At 40.0% G+C, this 21,037-nt stretch overlaps 4 protein-coding genes and 1 pseudogene across 4 annotated transcripts; 4 read left to right on the top strand and 1 right to left on the bottom strand.

Annotated features, from left to right (window-relative positions):
- Positions 1–967: 967 nt before the first annotated feature.
- Positions 968–3,649, top strand: LOC106352053 (organic cation/carnitine transporter 7-like). Its single transcript, XM_013791744.3, has 5 exons — positions 968–1,215; positions 1,431–1,707; positions 1,926–2,163; positions 2,237–2,750; positions 3,049–3,649. Exons 2-5 carry the CDS (start codon positions 1,439–1,441, stop codon positions 3,504–3,506), a joined length of 1,479 nt encoding a protein of 492 aa, XP_013647198.1. The 5' UTR covers positions 968–1,215; positions 1,431–1,438; the 3' UTR covers positions 3,507–3,649.
- A 75-nt stretch (positions 3,650–3,724) lies between these two features.
- LOC125580310 (YTH domain-containing protein ECT1-like) lies at positions 3,725–7,156 on the top strand. The gene is made up of 9 exons (XM_048744638.1): positions 3,725–3,838; positions 4,000–4,089; positions 4,500–4,537; positions 4,639–4,819; positions 4,960–5,036; positions 5,101–5,571; positions 5,647–6,144; positions 6,230–6,442; positions 6,509–7,156. Exons 2-9 carry the CDS (start codon positions 4,041–4,043, stop codon positions 6,824–6,826), a joined length of 1,845 nt encoding a protein of 614 aa, XP_048600595.1. The 5' UTR covers positions 3,725–3,838; positions 4,000–4,040; the 3' UTR covers positions 6,827–7,156.
- A 160-nt stretch (positions 7,157–7,316) lies between these two features.
- LOC125580311 (phosphatidylcholine transfer protein-like) lies at positions 7,317–10,035 on the top strand. Its single transcript, XM_048744639.1, has 6 exons — positions 7,317–8,305; positions 8,444–8,591; positions 8,677–8,940; positions 9,046–9,127; positions 9,223–9,419; positions 9,532–10,035. The coding sequence occupies exons 1-6, from the start codon at positions 8,088–8,090 to the stop codon at positions 9,811–9,813; spliced, it is 1,191 nt and encodes a 396-aa protein (XP_048600596.1). The 5' UTR covers positions 7,317–8,087; the 3' UTR covers positions 9,814–10,035.
- Positions 10,036–10,184: 149 nt separating this feature from the next.
- On the top strand, positions 10,185–15,411 carry LOC125580309 (protein STRUBBELIG-RECEPTOR FAMILY 4-like). The gene is made up of 15 exons (XM_048744637.1): positions 10,185–10,599; positions 10,678–10,810; positions 10,895–10,966; positions 11,051–11,116; positions 11,199–11,270; positions 11,368–11,439; positions 11,503–11,574; positions 11,663–11,731; positions 11,810–11,875; positions 11,956–12,541; positions 12,626–12,897; positions 12,968–13,088; positions 14,722–14,858; positions 14,932–15,088; positions 15,171–15,411. Exons 1-15 carry the CDS (start codon positions 10,509–10,511, stop codon positions 15,231–15,233), a joined length of 2,049 nt encoding a protein of 682 aa, XP_048600594.1. The 5' UTR covers positions 10,185–10,508; the 3' UTR covers positions 15,234–15,411.
- Positions 15,387–20,990, bottom strand: LOC125580307 (annotated as a pseudogene).
- Positions 20,991–21,037: the final 47 nt, after the last annotated feature.

Genomic DNA, 21,037 nt, shown 5'->3' with positions numbered 1-21,037 from the left:
AAAATAGCATTTTACCTTTTCAAAATTTTAATTTTTTTATTTTTCAAAATTAGAAATCTTATCCTCAAAACCTCATTTGTCAACTCTAAACCCCAAACCCTAAACCCTAAACCCTAAACTCTAAACCATAAACCCTAAACCCTAAACTATAAACCCTAAACTATAAACCCTAAACCCTAAACAATAAACCCTAAACTCTAAACCCTAAACCCTAAACCCTAAACTCTAAATCCTAAACTCCACCCTTTAACTCTAAACCCTAAGTTTGTGACTTTTGATAAAACATTAAGTGCTATTTTTGTGACTTTTGACCTTGAATACTAGTTTGAAAACAAAAACTTGATTTAGTGCTATTTTTGTCTTTTTTTCTTTCAAATTTGTTAAAAACAATTTCCAACAAGATGGAGTGGGAAGTGAGGAATAGTCATGTTAGATATTCATTGAGGCACCAAGTGGTGGTAGAATGTCTCAATCCCTGTATAATTTAAAATTTCTTTTGGCATAATATATAATTCTAAGCAATAATTGGTTGGTGGGGTATAATCACTTTAGACCATTCTGTATCTTTATGTAACATCTCCAATATCACTCAATTTCTCCTTCAAACCTCAATTCAGAATAAAATCATTTTCAAAATTTTATTATTATTAACTACACTACAATAAAAAAATATACAAAAATATTCCGAATATATATTTATATTCATCATTTCATTTTTAAAATCTAAATATCCAATCTCATCATACTTATATTTGTTCATAATATAAGAAAAATGTGTATTCCACTAAAGGCTTGGTAAACCAGTTCCTGAGTTTGCTTTTGCCAATACATCAACCACTTTTGTCATATGTTTCGCTTTCCACTAGTTCACGAGTTATTGCTCAATTATTTTAGCTTATACAATTGATCTCATTTTATTTTTCTTCACACATATTTTTTTTTTCTTTGAAAAGAGGGATAAATGGGCCTCGTAATAAAGGCCTTATAAATTTGGGCTAATGTCAAAAGCCCAAATGAAAAGTCCGGTCAAGAGGATCATCATCATCAAACGGAGGCTCAAAGGCGCGTCAAAGCTTGAAACTTCGACGTGTTCATGCTTCAACCTCGTCCCTTAACGACTTCTTGATTCCTTTGAAAATTGCTGCATCTTCTTCCATTCTCCTGAAAAACGTGGAGGAAAGGATCTGCATTTGCTTCGAGCTCAACGTCGTTGAGGTTCGTTCTCTCTCTCTCTGTTTCTTCCGTCGTAAGTACCCAGATTTTGATTTCCTTTGCCAAAGTTCATGGCTTTTTGATTTGATTCCGTTTCCCCAAGTAATCCAATACTGTAATCTGTGAATGATGATGTGGGTTTATTGATTCTTGGATCTTTGATGAAATTAGGTTAAAAATGTTCTTTTTGTGTTTTTTTTTTCATTTTCTTTTAACAGGTTTTGAGATGGAAGAAGGGAACCCTAGTTTCACAGTGGATGAAGCACTTGTGGGGATTGGATTTGGCAAGTTTCAACTCTACGTTCTTGCTTACGCTGGAATGGCTTGGGTTGCTGAGGCTATGGAGATGATGCTTCTTTCTTTCGTCGGACCTGCTGTTCAGTCGCTGTGGAACCTCTCTGCACGAGAGGAAAGCTTGATAACTAGCGTCTTTTTTGCTGGTATGCTCATTGGAGCTTACTCTTGGGGCATTGTTGCTGACAAACATGGCCGCAGGTAACTTACCTGTGAGCTTCTTGGTAATAAAGGGGGTTCATTGTCTGGAAGAGTGTTAGATTGTTCGGTTTGTTCATCATGATTCCTTATAACCCCTGAATTGAATATCTCTGAAGTTGTATGTTTAGTCTATGACGGCTTCTTAACATTTGATTCCTTGTCAACGTTTAAAATGGGCCTTGACTCATTGTGGTCTCACGTGATTTGATCTTCTTCAGGAAAGGGTTTATCATAACTGCGGTGGTGACTTTCCTAGCTGGTTTCTTGAGCTCATTTGCACCAAACTACATGTCCCTGATCGTTCTCCGCTGTCTTGTTGGTCTCGGTTTAGGAGGAGGTCCTGTTCTCGTCTCCTGGTATCTCGAATTCATCCCTGCGCCACACCGAGGGACTTGGATGATTGTTTTCTCAGCTTTCTGGACCGTTGGAACCATCTTCGAGGCTTCCCTCGCTTGGGTAGACTACACAACTCATGACTTTCTTTGCTCCCTTTCCATCATAATCTTGACGCCATGACAATCTCTTGCAGTTAATCATGCCAAGCTTGGGTTGGAGGTGGCTGCTCGCACTCTCTTCCGTACCTTCATCGCTGCTTCTTGTCTTCTATAGGTGGACGCCTGAGTCTCCTCGTTACTTAATCCTTCAAGGCCGTAAAGCTGAAGCTCAATCTATACTCCAGAAGATTGCGAGAATGAACGGAACTCAACTACCTAAAGGTGTTCTCCGCTCAGAGATTGAAGAGAAGAATAAAAGCCTTCCAACAGAAAACACTCATCTCCTCAAGCCTGAAGAAGAATCTAAGATAGTAGCTGACAACAACGGACCAGGCTTTATTTTACTTACTCTTCTATCTCCGGAGCTAATCAAACGTACTCTGCTACTATGGGTTGTATTCTTCGGAAACGCCTTTGCTTACTACGGCGTTGTCCTTCTCACCACCGAGCTGAACAATTCCCAAAACAGTTGCCATCCAACAGGAGAAGAGTTGCAACATTCTTCAAACGATGTTAACTACAAAGACGTTTTCATTGCCAGTTTTGCAGGTATACTTCATGGGCCTGCGTGTTCGGGTAGTTCCGGTAATTTAATTCGGGTAGTTCGGTTCAACTAATATCTCGACGAATTGAACCGTAAAAAAGTTAGGTTCGTTTAGCCAAACTAACCGAAGTTTTTGGTTTCGATTATATTTCGGTTTAAAATTTGGGTAAAGTCGGTTAAATACAGATTAGTTCGGTTACTTCGGTTCAAAATTTTGGTTAATTTTGGTTAGTGCGGTTCAAATTTTGGTTAATTTTGGTTAGTGCGGTTCAAAAAGGTCTAATCCTTTTGATTCTTGATCAGAGTTTCCAGGGCTACTAATATCAGCAGCAACAGTGGACAGGCTCGGGCGCAAAGCAACCATGTCATCGACGCTATTCCTCTGCTGCATCTTCCTTCTTCCTCTGTTAACTCACCAACCACCAGCCATAACCACAGCTCTCCTCTTCGGCGGCCGTGTCTGCGTCTCGGCGGCTTTCGCGGTGGTTTACATCTACGCACCTGAGATATATCCCACGGCGGTAAGAACGACCGGAGTAGGAGTGGCTAGCTCGGTGGGGAGAATAGGAGGAGTGCTATGTCCACTAGTAGCCGTGGGGTTGGTTCACGGATGCCATCAGACAGTGGCTGTTCTTCTCTTCGAGGTAGTGATGTTTGTCTCAGGAATCTGCGTTTGTCTCTTCCCGTTCGAGACCAGTGGCCGTGAGCTGACGGATACAATCTCTACATCCAAGAAGTCACCTTCATCTTCCTCTGTATAGGCGATTCTTTTAAAACCATTTGTAAATGTATAGTAGTTGAAGGAGAACAGAGTAAGAAAAACAGAGTAATTGTAATAGAAAGTTTACACATGACAGCTTTATAGAAATGCAGAAGATCCATGATTGGATCTATAGTTTTTTTATTTTAATTTCTTGAATTACAAATTATAAAAATAAAGAATATTATAAAGATTCTCGGAGTCCCCAAGGGAGCAATCTCTCAATAAATCTTAGTAGTTTCCATTTACAACAGAGGAGAGGAGTGGAGTCGCCAATATGATGCACTTGTGGTAAAGACTTTGCCTTTTTTATAAAAACAGAGATTAAATAAGGTAAAGGTTTTAACTTTGCTTGCATCATTAGTCATTACAACAAAAAGTTGAAAAAAAAGTTACAGTTTATCTACTTATATATGGAAAGATCTCCTCTGTTCTTTGCCTACATATAAAGACGGACTCTGTTTTTGTTTTCTATTGTTTTGGTTTTGAATCAGATCCTTATTCTCCTCCTCCTCGGGCCTTTCGATCGGATTTCATGGCAACGACTCCTCCATCTCACGCCACAGATCTTCTTATTACTTCAGGTATCACGTCATCTTCTCAATTATCCTTAAATCGTTTCAGATTCTGGTCTTAAAGTTGATTCCTTTACGTTGATCTCTCTCTGCCTTTCCTTTTCAAGAATTTGTCGTGTGATCTGTGGTGAAGGGTTCGTTGATTTGGAATTAGAAATACGAGCTTTCCTTTTTTGTTTTGTTTGTTTGTTTGTTTGTGGTAGTGGTCTCATGGTTTCACTGGTGCTAGAGAGCTTATTCCTATTGGAAAGTGTATAACTTTATCTCCTTTTGCTAAGATCTGAGTGGGATCAGGACTCTTTCTATCTTAGCTTGAAAGCTTGCTCTCTTTTGTTCCTTTGAGTAATTGCATCTTGTCATCTTGTTTATGAATGATTCCACCGGCTTATTTGAGTTGTACTGGTTATGAATGAACACAGAGGAGCAACCTGTTAATCTGGACATCATGAAAGAGCAGGTAGTTGATATCTTGTGGCCTCTTCTGTTATATATCAATTGGAATGAAGATTCATAAGTTTAAATCTCTGAATCTGTTTTTTTTTTCTTTTTTTTATGCAGTCTGTTGCGGCAAACAATGAGACATCAGCCTCTTTTAATAAGTCCTCTCAGGAGCCTGCAGTTGTAGTTCATCCAGCAAAAGTTTCTCCACTCTCTGCACCTTATGGTTTATCAGGTGACTTTGCTGGACACTTGCCTAGCAGCATCCTCTCTCCTCAAGCACAAGGCTTTTACTATAGAGGTTGGTTTGTGCTTCATCTACTTCCTTTTTTTGCTTATCTTCTGAGGTCATGGAGTTTGTGTATTAGCATAGATGTTTCTTAAACTCATTTATGGGATGTTTAGAAGCTAATAGTGAATCCTTAAATTTTGGGGAGCCAGGTTATGAAACCCCCACAGGCGAATGGGACGAGTATTCTTCCTACGTCAATGTTGAAGGATTGGACATCAACTCTCCTGTGTGTACTAATAACCTTCTCTTTTAAAACTTTCAAAATTGTTCATATTCTTTGATAAAATCAGGTTGGCTTCAATGAGAACGCTTCTCTGGTCTACCAAACGGGATACGGATACAACCCTCAGATGCCATACGGACCATATTCCCCTGCTGCAACTCCCTTACCTTCTGAGGCGCAGTTGTATTCCCCACAGCAGTTTCCATTTTCAGGGGCATCGCCTTATTACCAGCAGGTGGTTCCTCCTAGCATGCAATATTTATCTTCCCCAACTCAGCCAGAGCTCACCAGCCTTGTCGCTGTTGACCAACAAGGTGATAACATAGCAAGACCGTCCTACCAACCTCACCCTATTGGACCGTTTAATGGAAGCCAGCAAAACCTTGGTTTCCCTGAGTGGCAGCAAGGTTTTGACGGGGGGATATGGTCTGATTGGTCCAAGCCTTCTGATATGCACAGACATTCTTCTTCTTTTTCGCCTGCTTTGTCTCCTCAGCCACTCGGTTCTTTTGGATCATATGGCCACAACATTCCCATGGTTTGTTAACTTCTTTAGTTACTCTTTATCTAATGCATGGATGTTGAAAGTGGATCCTTTTCTTTCATTTGTCAGGGTTCACAAAGACAGAGACCATTCTACGGTCGTGGCCAAGGCTCTAACTATGGAAGTAGACTAAACTCTTATGTGGGTATGGGAAACCAAAGCTGGATTGGCGTTGACAACACTCGAGGGCGTGGAAGGGTTAGTGATCCATACCTTGGTGGCGGTTATAATGGTAACTATGATATCCTCAACGAGCAGAACCGAGGACCAAGGGCTTTAAAGCCCAAGACTCATGTCTCAGAGGAGCTTGATTCTTCTGCTGATAGTAAGAAAAATAACAAAGATAGTCCCAAAGAGGAAGCCAACAACAACAATAATCCTGAGTTTGTCACTGACTACAGTGACGCTAAGCTCTTCATAATCAAGTCCTACAGTGAAGACAACGTACACAAGAGCATCAAATACAATGTCTGGGCTAGCACACCTAACGGCAACAAAAAGCTTGATGCTGCTTACCGTGAGGCCAAGGAAGAGAAAGAAGCTTGCCCAGTGTTTCTTCTGTTCTCTGTACGAGTCTCTAATCCTTTTCTGTGTGTGACTACTATATTTGCATTCTCTCTGCAGATTTGCTTACGGGGTATTGTAACTGCAGGTAAACGCGAGCTCTCAGTTCTGTGGAGTGGCGGAGATGATTGGACCTGTGGATTTTGAGAAGAGCGTTGATTACTGGCAACAAGACAAGTGGAATGGACAGTTCCCAGTGAAGTGGCACATCATCAAAGATGTTCCAAACAGCCAGTTTCGCCACATTATATTGGAGAACAATGACAATAAGCCCGTGACTAATAGTCGAGACACTCAAGAAGTAAGTAGCAAAGCCTCTCAAGCTTTCTTGTTCATAAGATACACCATTTAAATCAAAGAACTGCAGGTGAAACTGGAACAGGGGATTGAGATGCTGAAGATTTTCAAGAACTACGATGCTGAGACTTCAATCTTGGATGATTTTGGGTTTTATGAAGAGAGGGAGAAAATAATACAAGAACGGAAGGCAAGAAGACTGCCAAACTTAACATCTGCAGTAGGAGGAGAAAACGAACATAAGCCCGCTTCTACTGCGTTGCAGACAGACTTCATCAAGAACATGTCAAAAAGTTTTGCTCAAGTTGTCCGCTTGGACGAGGGCAGCAAAGCATCTCCAGATGCAACTACAACAACCGTAGCAGTCTCTTCTGGTCAATCCAACTAGTAAGTAAAAGGCAAAATCAATTAGCAAAGACTTTATGTTTTTCAGTTTCCATAATGATCTTTTGTTTGTTCTAAGAAGGGTGGTGGGGTATTCAAATGAAAGTTTTTAAGTCTGATCAGGTCTGGTTTTTGTGTAAAGTAAAAAAAAAAAAGGCTTCTTTTTCGCCCTGTGTTATGTTTTCCCGGGGGGGTATTTAGCCATTTTGATTCAATTCCCACTTTTCATTGTTCTGTACCCTCTCTCTTTGGGGTTGATAGGAGAAGATGATGTATCAAAGACAATATAAATGTTGCTCTCGTAAAGTAGCTTCACATGGCTTTGCAGGCAGTATTTAAAATTGATGCAGATTACACCCACCAATCAAAGCTCCCAGCTTTCTCCATCTCCATATTTTGTTTCTTTGTTGGTTTCTTTATTTCCTCCTTCTCCACACATAATAATAATCTTTTAAGCTTTGAGAGTCTGATTAAGGTAGACAGACAAAAAAAAAAAAAAAAACTACAGATGTTGCTCTGTGGTCATGAATCATACTTATCCACATATTATTTGCATATTTCTCTAATGAATAACAAAGAGAGATTGTTGTTATCAAAAGGGACACTAGATTGTGTGGTTGGTTGATAAGCATGAATCATGACCCTTTGTACAAGCAAAAACCGGATTACGATTTGTAAGATGATATGAATCACCAACCAATGTGGCTAATGAATTTGGTATTATCCATGTCTGAGAAATAAATAAAGATTTGGGATATATATGTAGATCAGATCAGAGTTATGACATCTGGTTTATCATATAATAATATTTTTTTTGAAAGGGCAAGTAAAAATAGTATCAAAAAGGGGTAAATAGAAACAAAAATAAATTTTTGAGCGGTGACTCGGCCGACTTCGCACGGGCTTTTAATGTTTGGGCCGATGGCCTGGTTAATGAGTCCGTTTGTTGTCTTTTGACTTTTGGACCTCTGCCCTTTTGATTATGTAGTTGGGCTTTGGGCTGTGTATTCTGGGCTTGGCCCATTTTATCAATTAAAAAAAAAATCTATTGACGAAAAAAAAAAAGAAACAAAAATAAATCAAGGGCCAAAAAGAAAAATTGAGTCCCAAGTCCGGACAAGTCAAAAGACATCCAGAACCATTGCGAGGAGTCTTTGTTACCTTGTCCTAAACCAGACCAGTCCACGCGCAAATATACAAAACACAGTGAATGTTTGTTTATAAACAAACCCATTCGATCTCCAAGTTCAGAGATTTGGGATTCGATGAATAGTGGCAACACCTTATCGAAGCTAGCTCTTTATTTCTCCTCTTCCGAGGCTTTTCTCCGGCGTGGTGATGGAGTCTTTTGTTGTTGCTGGGCCACTGTATCCGCACTTGTCTTCATTTTCCTCTGCCAAATCTTCCGGAAAGTTCGATTCTTTAGTCATTCTTCGTCTTCCCCTGCCGTATCAGCTTCTCAATCTCTCAGCTCCCAATCAGGGTAAAGGCTTTGCATTTCCTTGTTCAATTTTGGTCCTTCCCCCTTTCTCAATGAAGGATTCTATAAGTTTCTTTTGTAGCTTAGTGTTCTACTATTGATGATTTGAGATTCATCATCTATAGTCCATACGCTTTGCAGAATATCTACACTTGTTTCTGATGAAGACCTGAAAGTACTGATTGAAAAACTTGGGGAGAGAGATGGAGATGCTGAGATTTGGGAAGACATCATTCACAAAAGCAACCCTACTCGCGTCTCGTACACTGCCAAATGCTGCAAACCAAAAGTAGTACCAAGTTTTGCTTCTCGTGTGTGTGTCCCACTGTGAGACTTTGTTTATTCTCTGAGTTTATGCTCTTTGGTTCTTGTAGGACGGTGGTCCCATGAAGTACTTAAGTACCACGGTGTTTGAGGACTGCTCTCCAGAGGCTTTGAGGGACTTTTACATGGACAACGAGTACAGGAAACAGTGGGATAAGACCGTGGTCGAGCACGAGCAGTTGCAGGTTGACAGTAGCAGCGGAATTGAGATTGGTCGGACGATCAAGAAGTTTCCTTTCTTGACACCAAGGGAGTATGTATTAGCTTGGAGATTGTGGGAGGGGATGAATGATAAGTTCTATTGTTTCATCAAGGTAAAAAATTTAACTAACATGGCCTTACTGAAGCAAGCTAACTTACCTCTTATTAACATTTGCCTCTTAACTTATAGTTTTTCTTTGCTCTTTGGTTATTATCAGGATTGTGATCACAGTATGGTGCCGCAACAGAGGAAGTATGTACGTGTGAGTTATTTCAGATCTGGTTGGCGAATTAGGAAAGGTAATTGTTTGTTATATCACAAATCTGTCTAATGATATATGTTTTTAGTGGCGAATAGTTTTTTACTTTTTATTTTTATATTTTCCATGCTGCAGTTCCAGGTAGGAATGCATGTGAGATACACATGTTCCACCAGGAAGATGCTGGATTAAATGTTGAGATGGCTAAGCTTGCTTTCTCAAAAGGCATTTGGAGTTACGTTTGTAAGATGGAAAACGCGCTTCGTAAGTACATTGCAACCGGTCATAGACCCCAAGGGCCCACTGTATCTGCTGTCAGCTTAATGAAAAAGGTGGGATGCTTATCAAATCTGAGCTCAGTTTTGTGCTCCAAGTGCTGGAAGTTTGTGTCTTTTTGTAAAATTTGAAATTAGTGGTTCTGAAACTGATTCTTTGATATCACAGATTCCATCAGAGTTAGAGAATGAGACAGATGACATCACAAACTCCTTGGGAACGATGCACAGAGGTGAAGGAGCCAAACGGAAGAATCTGTTGAGAAAGCCTTCAAAGAAACAGATAGCAAACGGTCTGTTGCTCGTGGGCGGTGCAGTTGGTGGTGCGGTTTGCCTCTCTCGTGGTCACTCCGCCTCCTTAGGTGCAAAGGTTGCCCTGGCTTACTTCTTGACAAAGCTGAGCAACCGTGGAGCTCCGCTTAGTCAGACTTCCCAGAACGCTGGTATCTAAGTCATGTATGTATTTTGTTTGATGAAGCATCTCTGATTCCTGAGCTTGTGTGATAGAGAAGTTGTCTGAAAAAGTGGTTGATGTGTATGTACTGTCATAGAAAAGTTATATTTTGGGATGGCTCTGAACCACATGAGCTCTTAGTCTTCAAAGTTTTGTATACCTCTCTTGGAATGACATTACATGTATGTTAACTTGAATGTATATATATTCAGACAAGCCCTCTGGAATGTTGTTTCTTCCCGTTTCTGCAGGAAACAAACTGTCGTTTGATGGTTCACACGTGTGCTTGAATAAACTTTGAAACAACTTTGGTAATATTTTGTGTGTGTGTTGCAGTTAGATCGGACTTAGACACACCAGTTGTGGTCTCTTTCTCTCTCTCCTAATGTTTCGGTGTCTGCGTCATTTTTAGCTGTACATTTCTCTATTCACACGTCCAGATTTATTCGCCTTTTCACTCAATGACCTCATTTCTCAAAACCAAAACTTAACAGAAGAAACTGAATTTGCCATTTTTGGTTACTGCTACACCGTTTCCAATTTTTGTTTTTCTTTCATGACCTAACCTAACTTCTTCTCCTTTGGTTCTTGTGTGTTTCCTTCTTCCTCAAGGAAACCCAGAACCAACGCTGGGTTTCTCTTTGGATCATCATCTACGCAGATCTTGATCTCTGAGCTCAAAAGTGTCAAACATGGCACCTAATATTCAGCCACTTATACCCTTCATCGCATTTTTTGGAGTCTTCACCTCTCTTGTTCTTGCAAAAACAGATAGCCAAGACGGTAAGTGTGTCTTTGTCTCAACGATATAAGAGAGAAGAATCATAAACGATTAATTATTCTTCATGGATTGTTTTGTAGTTTCGGCTCTTAATGACGCTTATAAGAGCATGAACTCTCCATCGAAGCTCAACGGTTGGTCTTCAAGCGGAGGGGATCCTTGTGGTGACTCATGGGATGGCATTACTTGCAAGGGCTCTTCTGTTACTCAAATGTTTGTTACTTCCTCTCTTATCTTCTCAAATGGTACCCTTCTTCATCGATTCTGATTCTATATTCCTTTTATGTTTCTTTGTAGAAGGGTGTCAGGACGTGGACTTAGTGGATCTTTAGGGTACCAGCTTGCAAACTTGAAATCACTCACTTACCTGTGAGAACTCTCAACATCTTGATCATCAGGTTTAGGTTGGTATTTAAACTATATGTTAGTTATGTTTTTGTGATTGTATAACAGTGATGTAAGCAAGAACAATCTTAACGGAAACTTACCCTATCAGCTTCCGGAGAGTCTTGTTTATCTGTAAGTATATGTTCTGTTCTGTTCTTGATCTTCTTTCACTGCACAATGTATCAGACTAAATGTTAAACTTACTTCAATGAAGAGATGGTTCTGAGAATGACTTTAACGGTAACGTGCCATACTCTGTATCTCAAATGAACGACCTCACTTACCTGTAAGCCAAGGACACTTAATTAATGACTCATTTGTATATTACTTTCAGAAGTACCAACATTTTCTTCATATTGGTTCTTGTTTTTTTTTTTGCTCAGAAACTTTGGTGGTAACAACCTCAATGGTGAACTTAGCGACATGTTTCAAAAGCTTACAAAACTTGAAACAATGTAAGTGGCATATATACACACATGCTAACTGTGAGAGATTTCATTAACTGCATGTTTTTGCAGTGACCTATCTTCCAATCAACTCACAGGAAAGTTACCACAGAGTTTTGCCAATCTAACAGGACTTAAAACACTGTAAGAGAAGGGAAGACAATTGAAAGTAGTTCTTGTACTTATTACTTACCTTACCCTTTTTGTTTTTTTTTTTAACTCCTTTTTTTAGACATTTGCAAGACAACCAGTTCAAAGGGTCTATAAATGCACTCAGGGACCTCCCCCAAATCGATGATGTGTAAGTATTTTTCATGGCTATGACAGAGTTTCTATCGTTTCCTTTATTAATGTTACTTTATGAATCTTTCAATGGCAGAAACGTAGCAAACAATCAGTTTACTGGTTGGATACCAAATGAGCTGAAGAACATTGGTAACCTGGAGTATGTTTCATCTCTCATTCTCTACTGAACACAATCAAAACATATGTCATTAAGTCTGTTTTCTTTACATTCTTGGTCAGCACTGGAGGAAACCGTTGGTCAAGCGGTAGAGCTCCCTCACCACCTCCCGGGACCCGCCGTGTAGACAGAAACTCAGGAGGCGTTGGAGTAAGCAGCAAGGCTCTGACCACCGGACTTATAGTAGCAGCATCCACTATAGGTGGACTCATTTTCACTGCAGGAGTGATTGCTTTATTCGCTCGAAGAAAGAACTCTCATCACTCTTCTCACTTTTTCGACGAAGAGAAAGGAGGAGGAACCAACAGAAGCAAACCACTCTTCACACCACAACCCTCTCAGATGCTTCAGTTCGACTCCACGGATGACTTAAAAGGCCAAAAGACCGTTGATTCGAATACTTTGACAGAGACAAAGCCTTCTTCTGTTAACAGAACTTCTTCTGTCAGTTTCAAGAACACTCCTATCTTTCATCTCATACCTTCTTCCCAAGTGGTTGCAACCCCTGACCGTTTCTTCAAGCCCGACGGTGTGAAGGCTTTTACACTCACGGATCTGCAGAACTCTGCGTCTTGTTTCTCGCCGAATCGCCTTATTGGTGAAGGAACCCTTGGACGTGTTTATAAAGCTAAATATGAAGATGGAAGGGTTTGTTTTTCCCCCTCTTCATTCAATTTTTTTACTCTATACTCTTCTACTTCATCATCTTATCAAGAAATGTGTTTAAAACAGAAGTATGCAGTGAAAGAGATCGATGCTTCGCTATTAGGGAAAGGGAATCAAGAAGAGTTTTCACACATAGTGTCTAACATCTCCAGCATTCACCACCCAAACATGGCAGAGCTTGTTGGCTATTGTTCAGAACAAGGAAGGAACATGCTTGTTTATGAGTACTTCACAAGTGGATCACTTAATAGGTTTCTTCACCAGACTGATGATTTCAGCAGACCGTTAACTTGGAACACAAGGATCCGAATCGCTCTAGGAACTGCTCAAGCTATAGAGTAATTATTTTAATATTTTCTTTCAAAATATACTCATCTTACTAACCAGATAATTTTTTTTTTTTGACAGGTACCTTCATGAGGTTTGTTCGCCTCCATTAGTTCACAAGAACATCAAGTCATCAAACATTTTACTAGACAGTGAGCTAAACCCTCATCTCTCAGACTATGGCTTGGCAAACTTTCACCATGTGAGCTTCTTATAAAATTAATAATACTAAGAGATACATAGTTGGGCCCTCTTCGTTTCTACATCTAGAAGATGCATCCAGATGGTCCATCTAGATATCTTATCCAGATGCTCTATCTGGGTGTTGTTCGTTTCTTCATTTCGTCTATGCATCTAGATGAATCATCTGAATGCAACTATGTTCGTTTGCTTTTCATTTTTTAACTTTCATCTACATCCAAGTGGACTTGTTAATAAAATGATTAAAATATAATTTTTTTACGTTTCGGCTGAAAAATAGCATTTTTACGGTTTTGACGGAAAATATTTTTGCGGTTTTTGAAGAAAAATGTGTTTTCGGCGAAAAAGTGCATTTTTGTTGTTTTGGCGGAAAAATATGTTTTTATGGATTTGACGGAAAAATATGTTTTGCGGTTTGGACGGGGTGTTTTGCGGTTTTGGCGGGAAAAATGTTTTTGACGGGAAAAGTTATTTTTTCGCGATTTTGGCGGGAAAAGTTTTTTCGCGATTTTGGCGGGAAAAGCATTTTCGCGATTTTGGCGGGAAAAACATTTTTGCGGTTTCGACGAGAAAATACATTTTTCCGGTTTTGGGTGGAAAATACATTTTTCTGATTTTGGCGGGAAAATGCGTTTTTCCGATTTTGGCGGGAAAATGTGTTTTCCGATTTTGGCGGGAAAATGTGTTTTACGGGTTTTGGCGGGAAAATTCTATTTTCCGGTTTTGGCGGAAAAATGCGGTTTTCCGGTTTTGGCGGGAAAATGCGTTTTTCCGGTTTTGGCGGGAAAATGCGTTTTTCCGGTTTTGGCGGGAAAATTCGGTTTTCCGGTTTTGGCGGAAAAATTGTGTTTTTCGATTTTGGCGGGAAAATACGTTTTTTCCGGTTTTGGCGAGAAAATTTCGTTTTCCGGTTTTGGGAGAAAAATTGTGTTTTCCGGTTTTGTCGAGAAAATACATTTTTCCGATTTTAGCGGAAAAATTGTGTTTTCCCGGTTTTGGCAAGAAATTTGCGTTTTCCGGTTTTGGCGAAAAAATGCTTTTTGCGGTTTTGGCCGGAAAATCCTTTTTGGAGTTTGGCGGAAAATGCGTATTTTGGGTTTTGGCGGAAAAATGCGTTTTTTCGTTTTGGCGGAAAAATGCGATTTTTCGGTTTTGGTCGAAAAGTGTGGTTTTACTGGGTTGGCCGAAAAATGTGTTTTTATGGAAATGTGTGTTTTATGTTTTTTTTGAAAAAACGCATCTTGCGGTTTTGGTAGGAAAGTGTGTTTTTCAATTTTTGCGAGAAAATGCATTTTTTGGTTATAGGAGAAAAATGTATATGCAAAAAATAGAATTTAGGGTTTGAAAATAATATTTTAATTTTAAAATGTCATTTTTGTCATTTATTATTTTGGATTAAACTAAATGCATCTGCATCCAGATGCGCCATCAAGACTCACCTTCATTTGAGTGAGAATTTGAGATGAATTTTTAAAAATTTAGCTGGGTGATCCATCTGGATGTAGCATTATAATGCACAAAACAAACATCGATTTGGATCTTCAGCCAGATGGATCATCTGGGTGACCAAACGAACAGGGCCTTGTTTGTTTCTCTAATCTGTAGATTAATGTCTTCTTTCTTGAAAACTGCAGCGCACAAGTCAGAATCTTGGAGTTGGATACAATGCTCCAGAATGCGCAGATCCCTCGGCTTACACACTAAAGAGCGATGTCTACAGCTTTGGTGTGGTGATGCTGGAGCTTCTAACTGGTCGAATGCCTTATGACAGGTTCAGTTATTAAATATTTTAGAATATAGTTCTCTGATATAAGTATCTGAAAATGTTTGCCTCTAATCTTCAGTGATAGGCCTAAAGCAGAACAGTCTCTAGTTCGTTGGGCAAAGCCAAAGCTTAAGGACATGGAAACTCTTGAGGAAATGGTTGATCCCGGCTTGTGTGGACTCTACGCTCCAGAATCTGTCTCGGCATTCGCAGATATAGTTTCCATCTGCGTAATGGTAAAGTCATTGGCGGTTTCTCTGTGTTATTGTTTATATATGTTTTCAGACCTTTTTGTAAGTTCAGTGTTTGTTTTTTTAGTCGGAGCCTGGACTTCGGCCACCAGTGTCAAATGTGGTTGAGGCACTGAAGAGGCTAGTGTAGTCTTAGTGCCTCAAGTTGTGTATGTATGCCCTGAAGAAGAAAGGATAATGAAGAATAATTACTCTTTGGAAGACTGAGGATAAAACCTGAGAAACTTATGATCAAACTGGAGCTCAAGAAGCTATTGGTTTCAGGTTTGTATAGGGAGGACAAGAGAGAAACATAGACTGTATTATTTGTTTTATTTTTTTCTGTTTCAGATCATGATGTCTAACATGTAGGTTAATCTTTTATACATTGAGGAAAAAAAAAGAAGAAAAAAAAACTGATAGTGTTATAGAAGTAGTACAATACAAAGACAGCAACATGTAATTAATGTGGATCACAATCCAGCTAAATAGAGGTTTAATCAGAACTTGATCTTGCTGTGTACTCAGACACGAGTTTAGCAAAAGATGAAGACTTATCCTCGAGCAACCTCACTGGCGAATCATACTCCTCAATGATACCTGCACATATAACAAAACAAAACACTCAATGATGCATCTGCGCACACACACAAACACACATGTTCTGTCCAATGGTTTGGAAGTTTCAGACAAACCATTGCTAAGAAGCAGAACCATGTCGCTGTCAATAACAGAAGATATCCTGTGTGCAATGGTTATCACCGTACAATCTGAGAAGTGTTCTCTTAGCGTTTTCTGGATCAGATTATCAGTTGCAGTGTCAACAGAAGCAGTGGCTTCATCAAGCACCAAGATGTTGCTTCTCTTGAGTAGAACTCTCCCAAGACACACAAGTTGCCTCTGACCCATGCTCCAGTTCTCTCCATTCTCACTCACTGATGAATCAAGCTTGTGTTCCTTTTTCCTCACCGCATCTCCTAGTTGGCACTTGTCAAGAGCCTAGAAGGAATTATTAGTCGAGAGTGAAAAATTTTACTAGTAAAGAAAGAACAAAAACTAAACAGACCCACCTCCCAGATTTGATCATCTGTGTACTCTTCAAGAGGGTCCAAGTTACTTCTAACAGTTCCTTCAAACATGGTTGGATCTTGAGGTATAATACTTAGTCTTAAACGCAAGTCATGCAACCCAATGGTCAAGATATTCACTCCATCTATCATGATTTCTCCAGCTGATGGTTCTACAATGCGGAAAAGGGTTTGTATCAATGTTGATTTCCCGCTTCCTGTTCTTCCAACAATGCCTGTTCTTAAACCTCCTTTGAATGTGCATGTTATTCCTCTCAACACTAGTGGCATATGTGCAGCATATCTTACCTAACAATGCGTCCAAAGGAAAAAGGTTAAGAAATGAAACAAAACAAGTGGGAGATCTAGAGCATGAGATATTGGTAGGGAAAACGTATAGATAGATAGATAGATACCTGAAGATCGCGGATGTCCACATCTCCAAGTGAAGGCCATGAATGCTCAGGCCGGTTTGATTCTAACACAAGAGGTGGTTCACTAGGAACACTTGCATACTGGAGGATCCTCTCTACAGATATGATTTTGTTCTCAAGATTACAAAGACCCCACACCAGCCAAGCTTGCTGTGTGTTCAAGTTGAGTCCATAAGTCACGGCTAATCCGGCAAGGCTTGGATCAATCACTCCAGTAGGTATAGAGATCAAGAAAATAAGTGAAAAAACAAACACAAGTGAAGATAACATATCAAGGCGAAAGCAAAGCCACTCCACTGCTCCAGCTAAATAGAATTTGGGCCTAGAGTAAGCATCACTAAGCCTCATGTTGTCGCCACGGAATCTTGATTCTTGATTGAAACTCCTGATGGTTGTTGACCCTGAAATAGTTTCAGAAAAATGCTGAATAAGAGGGGCTTTGCATACTCCATCTAACCGTGAAAGTTCTCTTGCTGCAGCTATGTAATATCTCTGCAAAATTGAAAGCTCTTTTGTCACAAAACGTAGCTAGAATTTTACAGAATCAACTCTTGGACAATACCTGATACCATATGGAAGCAGCAACCACAGGGATGAAGACAAGAAAAACCAACCAAGAAACCTGTGACATAACTCCAATGATCCCAATAACCTGAATGGCTGTGACAGCAAGTGATGAGAATTGATATGGTATGTCCAAATCCACCGCTGACTGGTCTGTAGAAGCCTATAGCAGGAGAAAAAAAAACATTAATCACAAAATAGAGATATCTAAAAATCCTCAAATAACTGTCAGTGTCCAGAGACATACTCTATTCATGATTCTTCCACTTGGAGTGGAATCAAAGAAAGACATAGGAGAACGGAAAATGCAGCGGTGCATCCTGTGAAACAGTTCAGTGGCAGTCTTGTAACCAGCCGTTACAAGAAGTGTGGATCTTACAAGAATGCAGAAGCAACTTCCAACGGCCAAAGCCACATACACAATCATTAATGTAGAAAGGTTCACAAGAGCTTCCACATCTTTGGAAACAGGAGTGCCCCAAGCCATCCAGTAGTTGCTTCCAATCTGTAGAAGCTGAAACAGAACCTGTGCCAACAGTATGAAAGGCACAAGAGCTCCTCCATAGGCTAGTGTGATGTATTTCCAGTAAACATCCAAAGCAACGCTACCTTTCTCCCTCTCTTCCTCTTGCACAAGTTGTCTATTGGCCTCTCCGGTGTCTGATTTACCATTCTTCAAATCTTGACTTTCTTGTTTCCCCTCAGAGTCAATAGAATCTCTCACAAGACCAGGTTTCTCAGAATCAGAACTGGCATGAACTGAACCAACTACTGCCAGAGCCTCCTGATGAGCACCTATAAGCTCCATGAAATCTCTTCCAGAGTTGAGGATATCATTGTATCTTCCAGCTTGGCTGATCCTTCCATCTTTCATGACCTGAGACACAAGACAAGATCAGAAGCAGGTAAGAACTCAACTTGAAAAGATAAAAAAAATAACTCAAGACTATTCACATACCAGTATAAGATCAGCAGCAGGTAAGAACTCAACTTGATGAGTTACATATATAACTGTCTGAGAACTCAAAAGCCCCATCAAAACTTCCTGAAAGAACATTAAGATTGAAAATATTAAAAAAATGACACTAATGGCTAATGGCTAAAGAAAGAAGATTGTACCTTAAAGAGATGTGACCCTGTGTGAGCATCCACAGCACTAAAAGGATCATCAAACAGATATATATCTGCATCTTGATAAAGAGCTCTTGCAATCTGTATCCTTTGCTTTTGTCCACCACTCAGATTGATCCCACGTTCTCCAATGACTGTCTGATCACCAAATGAGAGTACCTCCAGATCCTTACTCAAAGAACATGCTTCAACCACCTTTTCATAACGTTCTCTTTCCATAGCCTTACCAAACAAGATGTTCTCCTCAATAGTACCACTCTGAATCCAAGGAGACTGTGCAACGTACCCTTTTGTTCCACAAACTTTAAGACTTCCAGATATCTTAGGCACTTCTCCTAGTATAGAAGAAAGCAAACTTGACTTCCCAGAGCCAACAGTACCACAAACTGCAACCTTCATCCCATGAAAGATCTTGAAGTTGATGTCTTTTAGAGTTGGGTTAGCAGATGAGACATCCCAAGATAAAGTGCTGTTGATCACTTCCACAGCTATGTCTGAACTTCCTTTTGGAAACCTCTCCACAACGTCAGGGTTTAAATTTTCTTGACAAAGATAAGATGCAATCCTGTCTAGAGAGACTTTTGTTTGCACAACCATGGAGATAGTTTCCGGAAGATAGAAGATCGGCTGTCGTAGAGTACTAAAGATTGCAATCGCCGAGAGTATCTTTCCAGATTCAAGTGGAACCCCAAGAAGTATACAAGCACCAAAGGTGGAGACTGACACGAAAGTAGGAGCTCCCCAGAAAACAAAGCTTATAACAGCTGAGTTATACACATACTTCTTCAGCCACCCTTCCTCGCACGTCCTAAGATCGAATATCTTCGACAGAAACTTCATCTCCCATCCCTGGAGTTTGAGAATCCTCATGTTTCTCAAGATCTCGGATGTCGATTTCATCCTGCTGTCCTTGGCTTCCATTAACTTCTCCTGAAACCTCTTGCATTTTCCCAAACGGAATGTTCACAAGCATTACTAGAAATGTAGCAACCAATGCAGCTATAGATGCTAACCCCAGGCTCACGTACAATAGCCACATAGCTAGACCGATTTGTAACAAAAGCAGCCATGAGTCATGTATGTACCAGCAAAAGCTACCAACCCTCTCAGCATCCACAGTCATGAAGTTTATAATCTCACCGCTTGTGCGTCCTTTCTTTGAATGGCATGAAAGAGTTAGACCCTTTTCGTATATCATTGCGACAAGACAAGATCTCATCCTAATACCAATCTTTTGTAACCTGAAGTACCAGTGTCTCTTGGCAAGACACTCAAGAAGCTTAGCAAGGAAGAAAGTAATGACTAGCACGTAGCCTTCGTTGTTGTACTGTCTACGTCCGTTAAGGTACTGGACGAATGTGTCAATGAGTGCTGGTCCAACGTATGACGCGATCGTGTAGACGAAAGCAAAGAAGGCAGTCACTAGAATCTCCCAGTGAGATGAGAAGAACAAGGCTTTTAAGAGCTTGAACGTGGTGACACCACCACCATCTGATGATGATTCAAGCATGCTCCTGAAGTTAGGTGCTAACTTGACAACGCTGTCACTGACATGAAGCTCAGGGACATCTTCTAGATCAAGAGCTTTCTTGTTTCCAGTTTCTATCAATGGACTCATCCAAGAGAATGTCAAGAGACTGAGAATGCCAGCTCTAGAGTAAGGAGTAGCATCAACACTAGAATCTCCATTCAAGAGTGGCTCTTCTAAGACTTTATTGATGCTGCCTCTAGCTTTCTTGAGGAAAGCCACATAACTGAGAAACAAAGCAGCACTAAAAGAAACAATGTCGTACACTGGAAGAAGAACATGTAGGGTTTTGTCTTTCTCGTACATAACGATGTCTACCACAAGAAAGTAGCAAGAAACCACGAGATAGAGAACCAACCAAAGCCTAAGTAAAAACGGAGGCTTTGTTTTACTGCAACGATGCAAGCAAATCGACAAAGTTCCCCAAGAAACCGTTGCTAATAGAAACCCCACGAGCGAAACTAGCTGATCATTATCTGACCAGCCACTCTCGTACCAATAGAAACAGCTCAATGACATCAACACGAGATTAAGCAGAGACAAAGCTAAACTACAAAACAGAACCGAGTTAAACCTGAAACCCCTCCTATCTTTTGGACTCTCTCTAACAACACCAAACCAATTGTCTCCCCTACTTTTGTCACGCACCCATGAGCAAAACAGCACCAACAACAAAACCATATGCAAGACACCAGAGACCCATCTTAAGAGAAGAGGTTCAAGAAGAAAAGACCTGGAAGAATAGGTTGTTAACAAACCGTTATCCTTCACAGAACTCAGAAACTCCATGGCTTTGCTCTGATCTCTTTTTGTGTTTCCAGTGATTTCAGAAAATGGGGTTTAATTAATGATTTGGTGCAGAGTTTTCAACGAACAACAAGTACTTATAGAACGAGAGTGAAGTGAGTTTGATGTAGACCCAGTATGTCTTGAAGAGCACGGCCAAGAAACTACGAAGAAGGTAGAGAAAATGGTACTCTCTCTCTCTCAAACCCCACCACCAGAGGAAAGGATGCAAATACTTCTTTCTTTACTTGCTTTTCACGGATCTTTTTATAAACCTTTCACTTTATTTTATTAGTCAATTCAAAATGTTGAAAAATCAAAACTACGTGAGCCTCACAATATATATATCTTAAAAAAATATTTGGGAGTTTATTACTCTCACTAGACATAGTACCACAAGGCCACAACTAAAATTATCATACTTTTGGGATTCAGATTTTTTGTC

The sequence above is a fragment of the Brassica napus genome, chromosome C1 (assembly GCF_020379485.1).
Source record: "Brassica napus cultivar Da-Ae chromosome C1, Da-Ae, whole genome shotgun sequence".
NCBI classification, from domain to species: domain Eukaryota; kingdom Viridiplantae; phylum Streptophyta; class Magnoliopsida; order Brassicales; family Brassicaceae; genus Brassica; species Brassica napus.
Note: the sequence above shows the minus strand (reverse complement) of the source record. Positions and strands in the feature narration are given on the sequence as shown.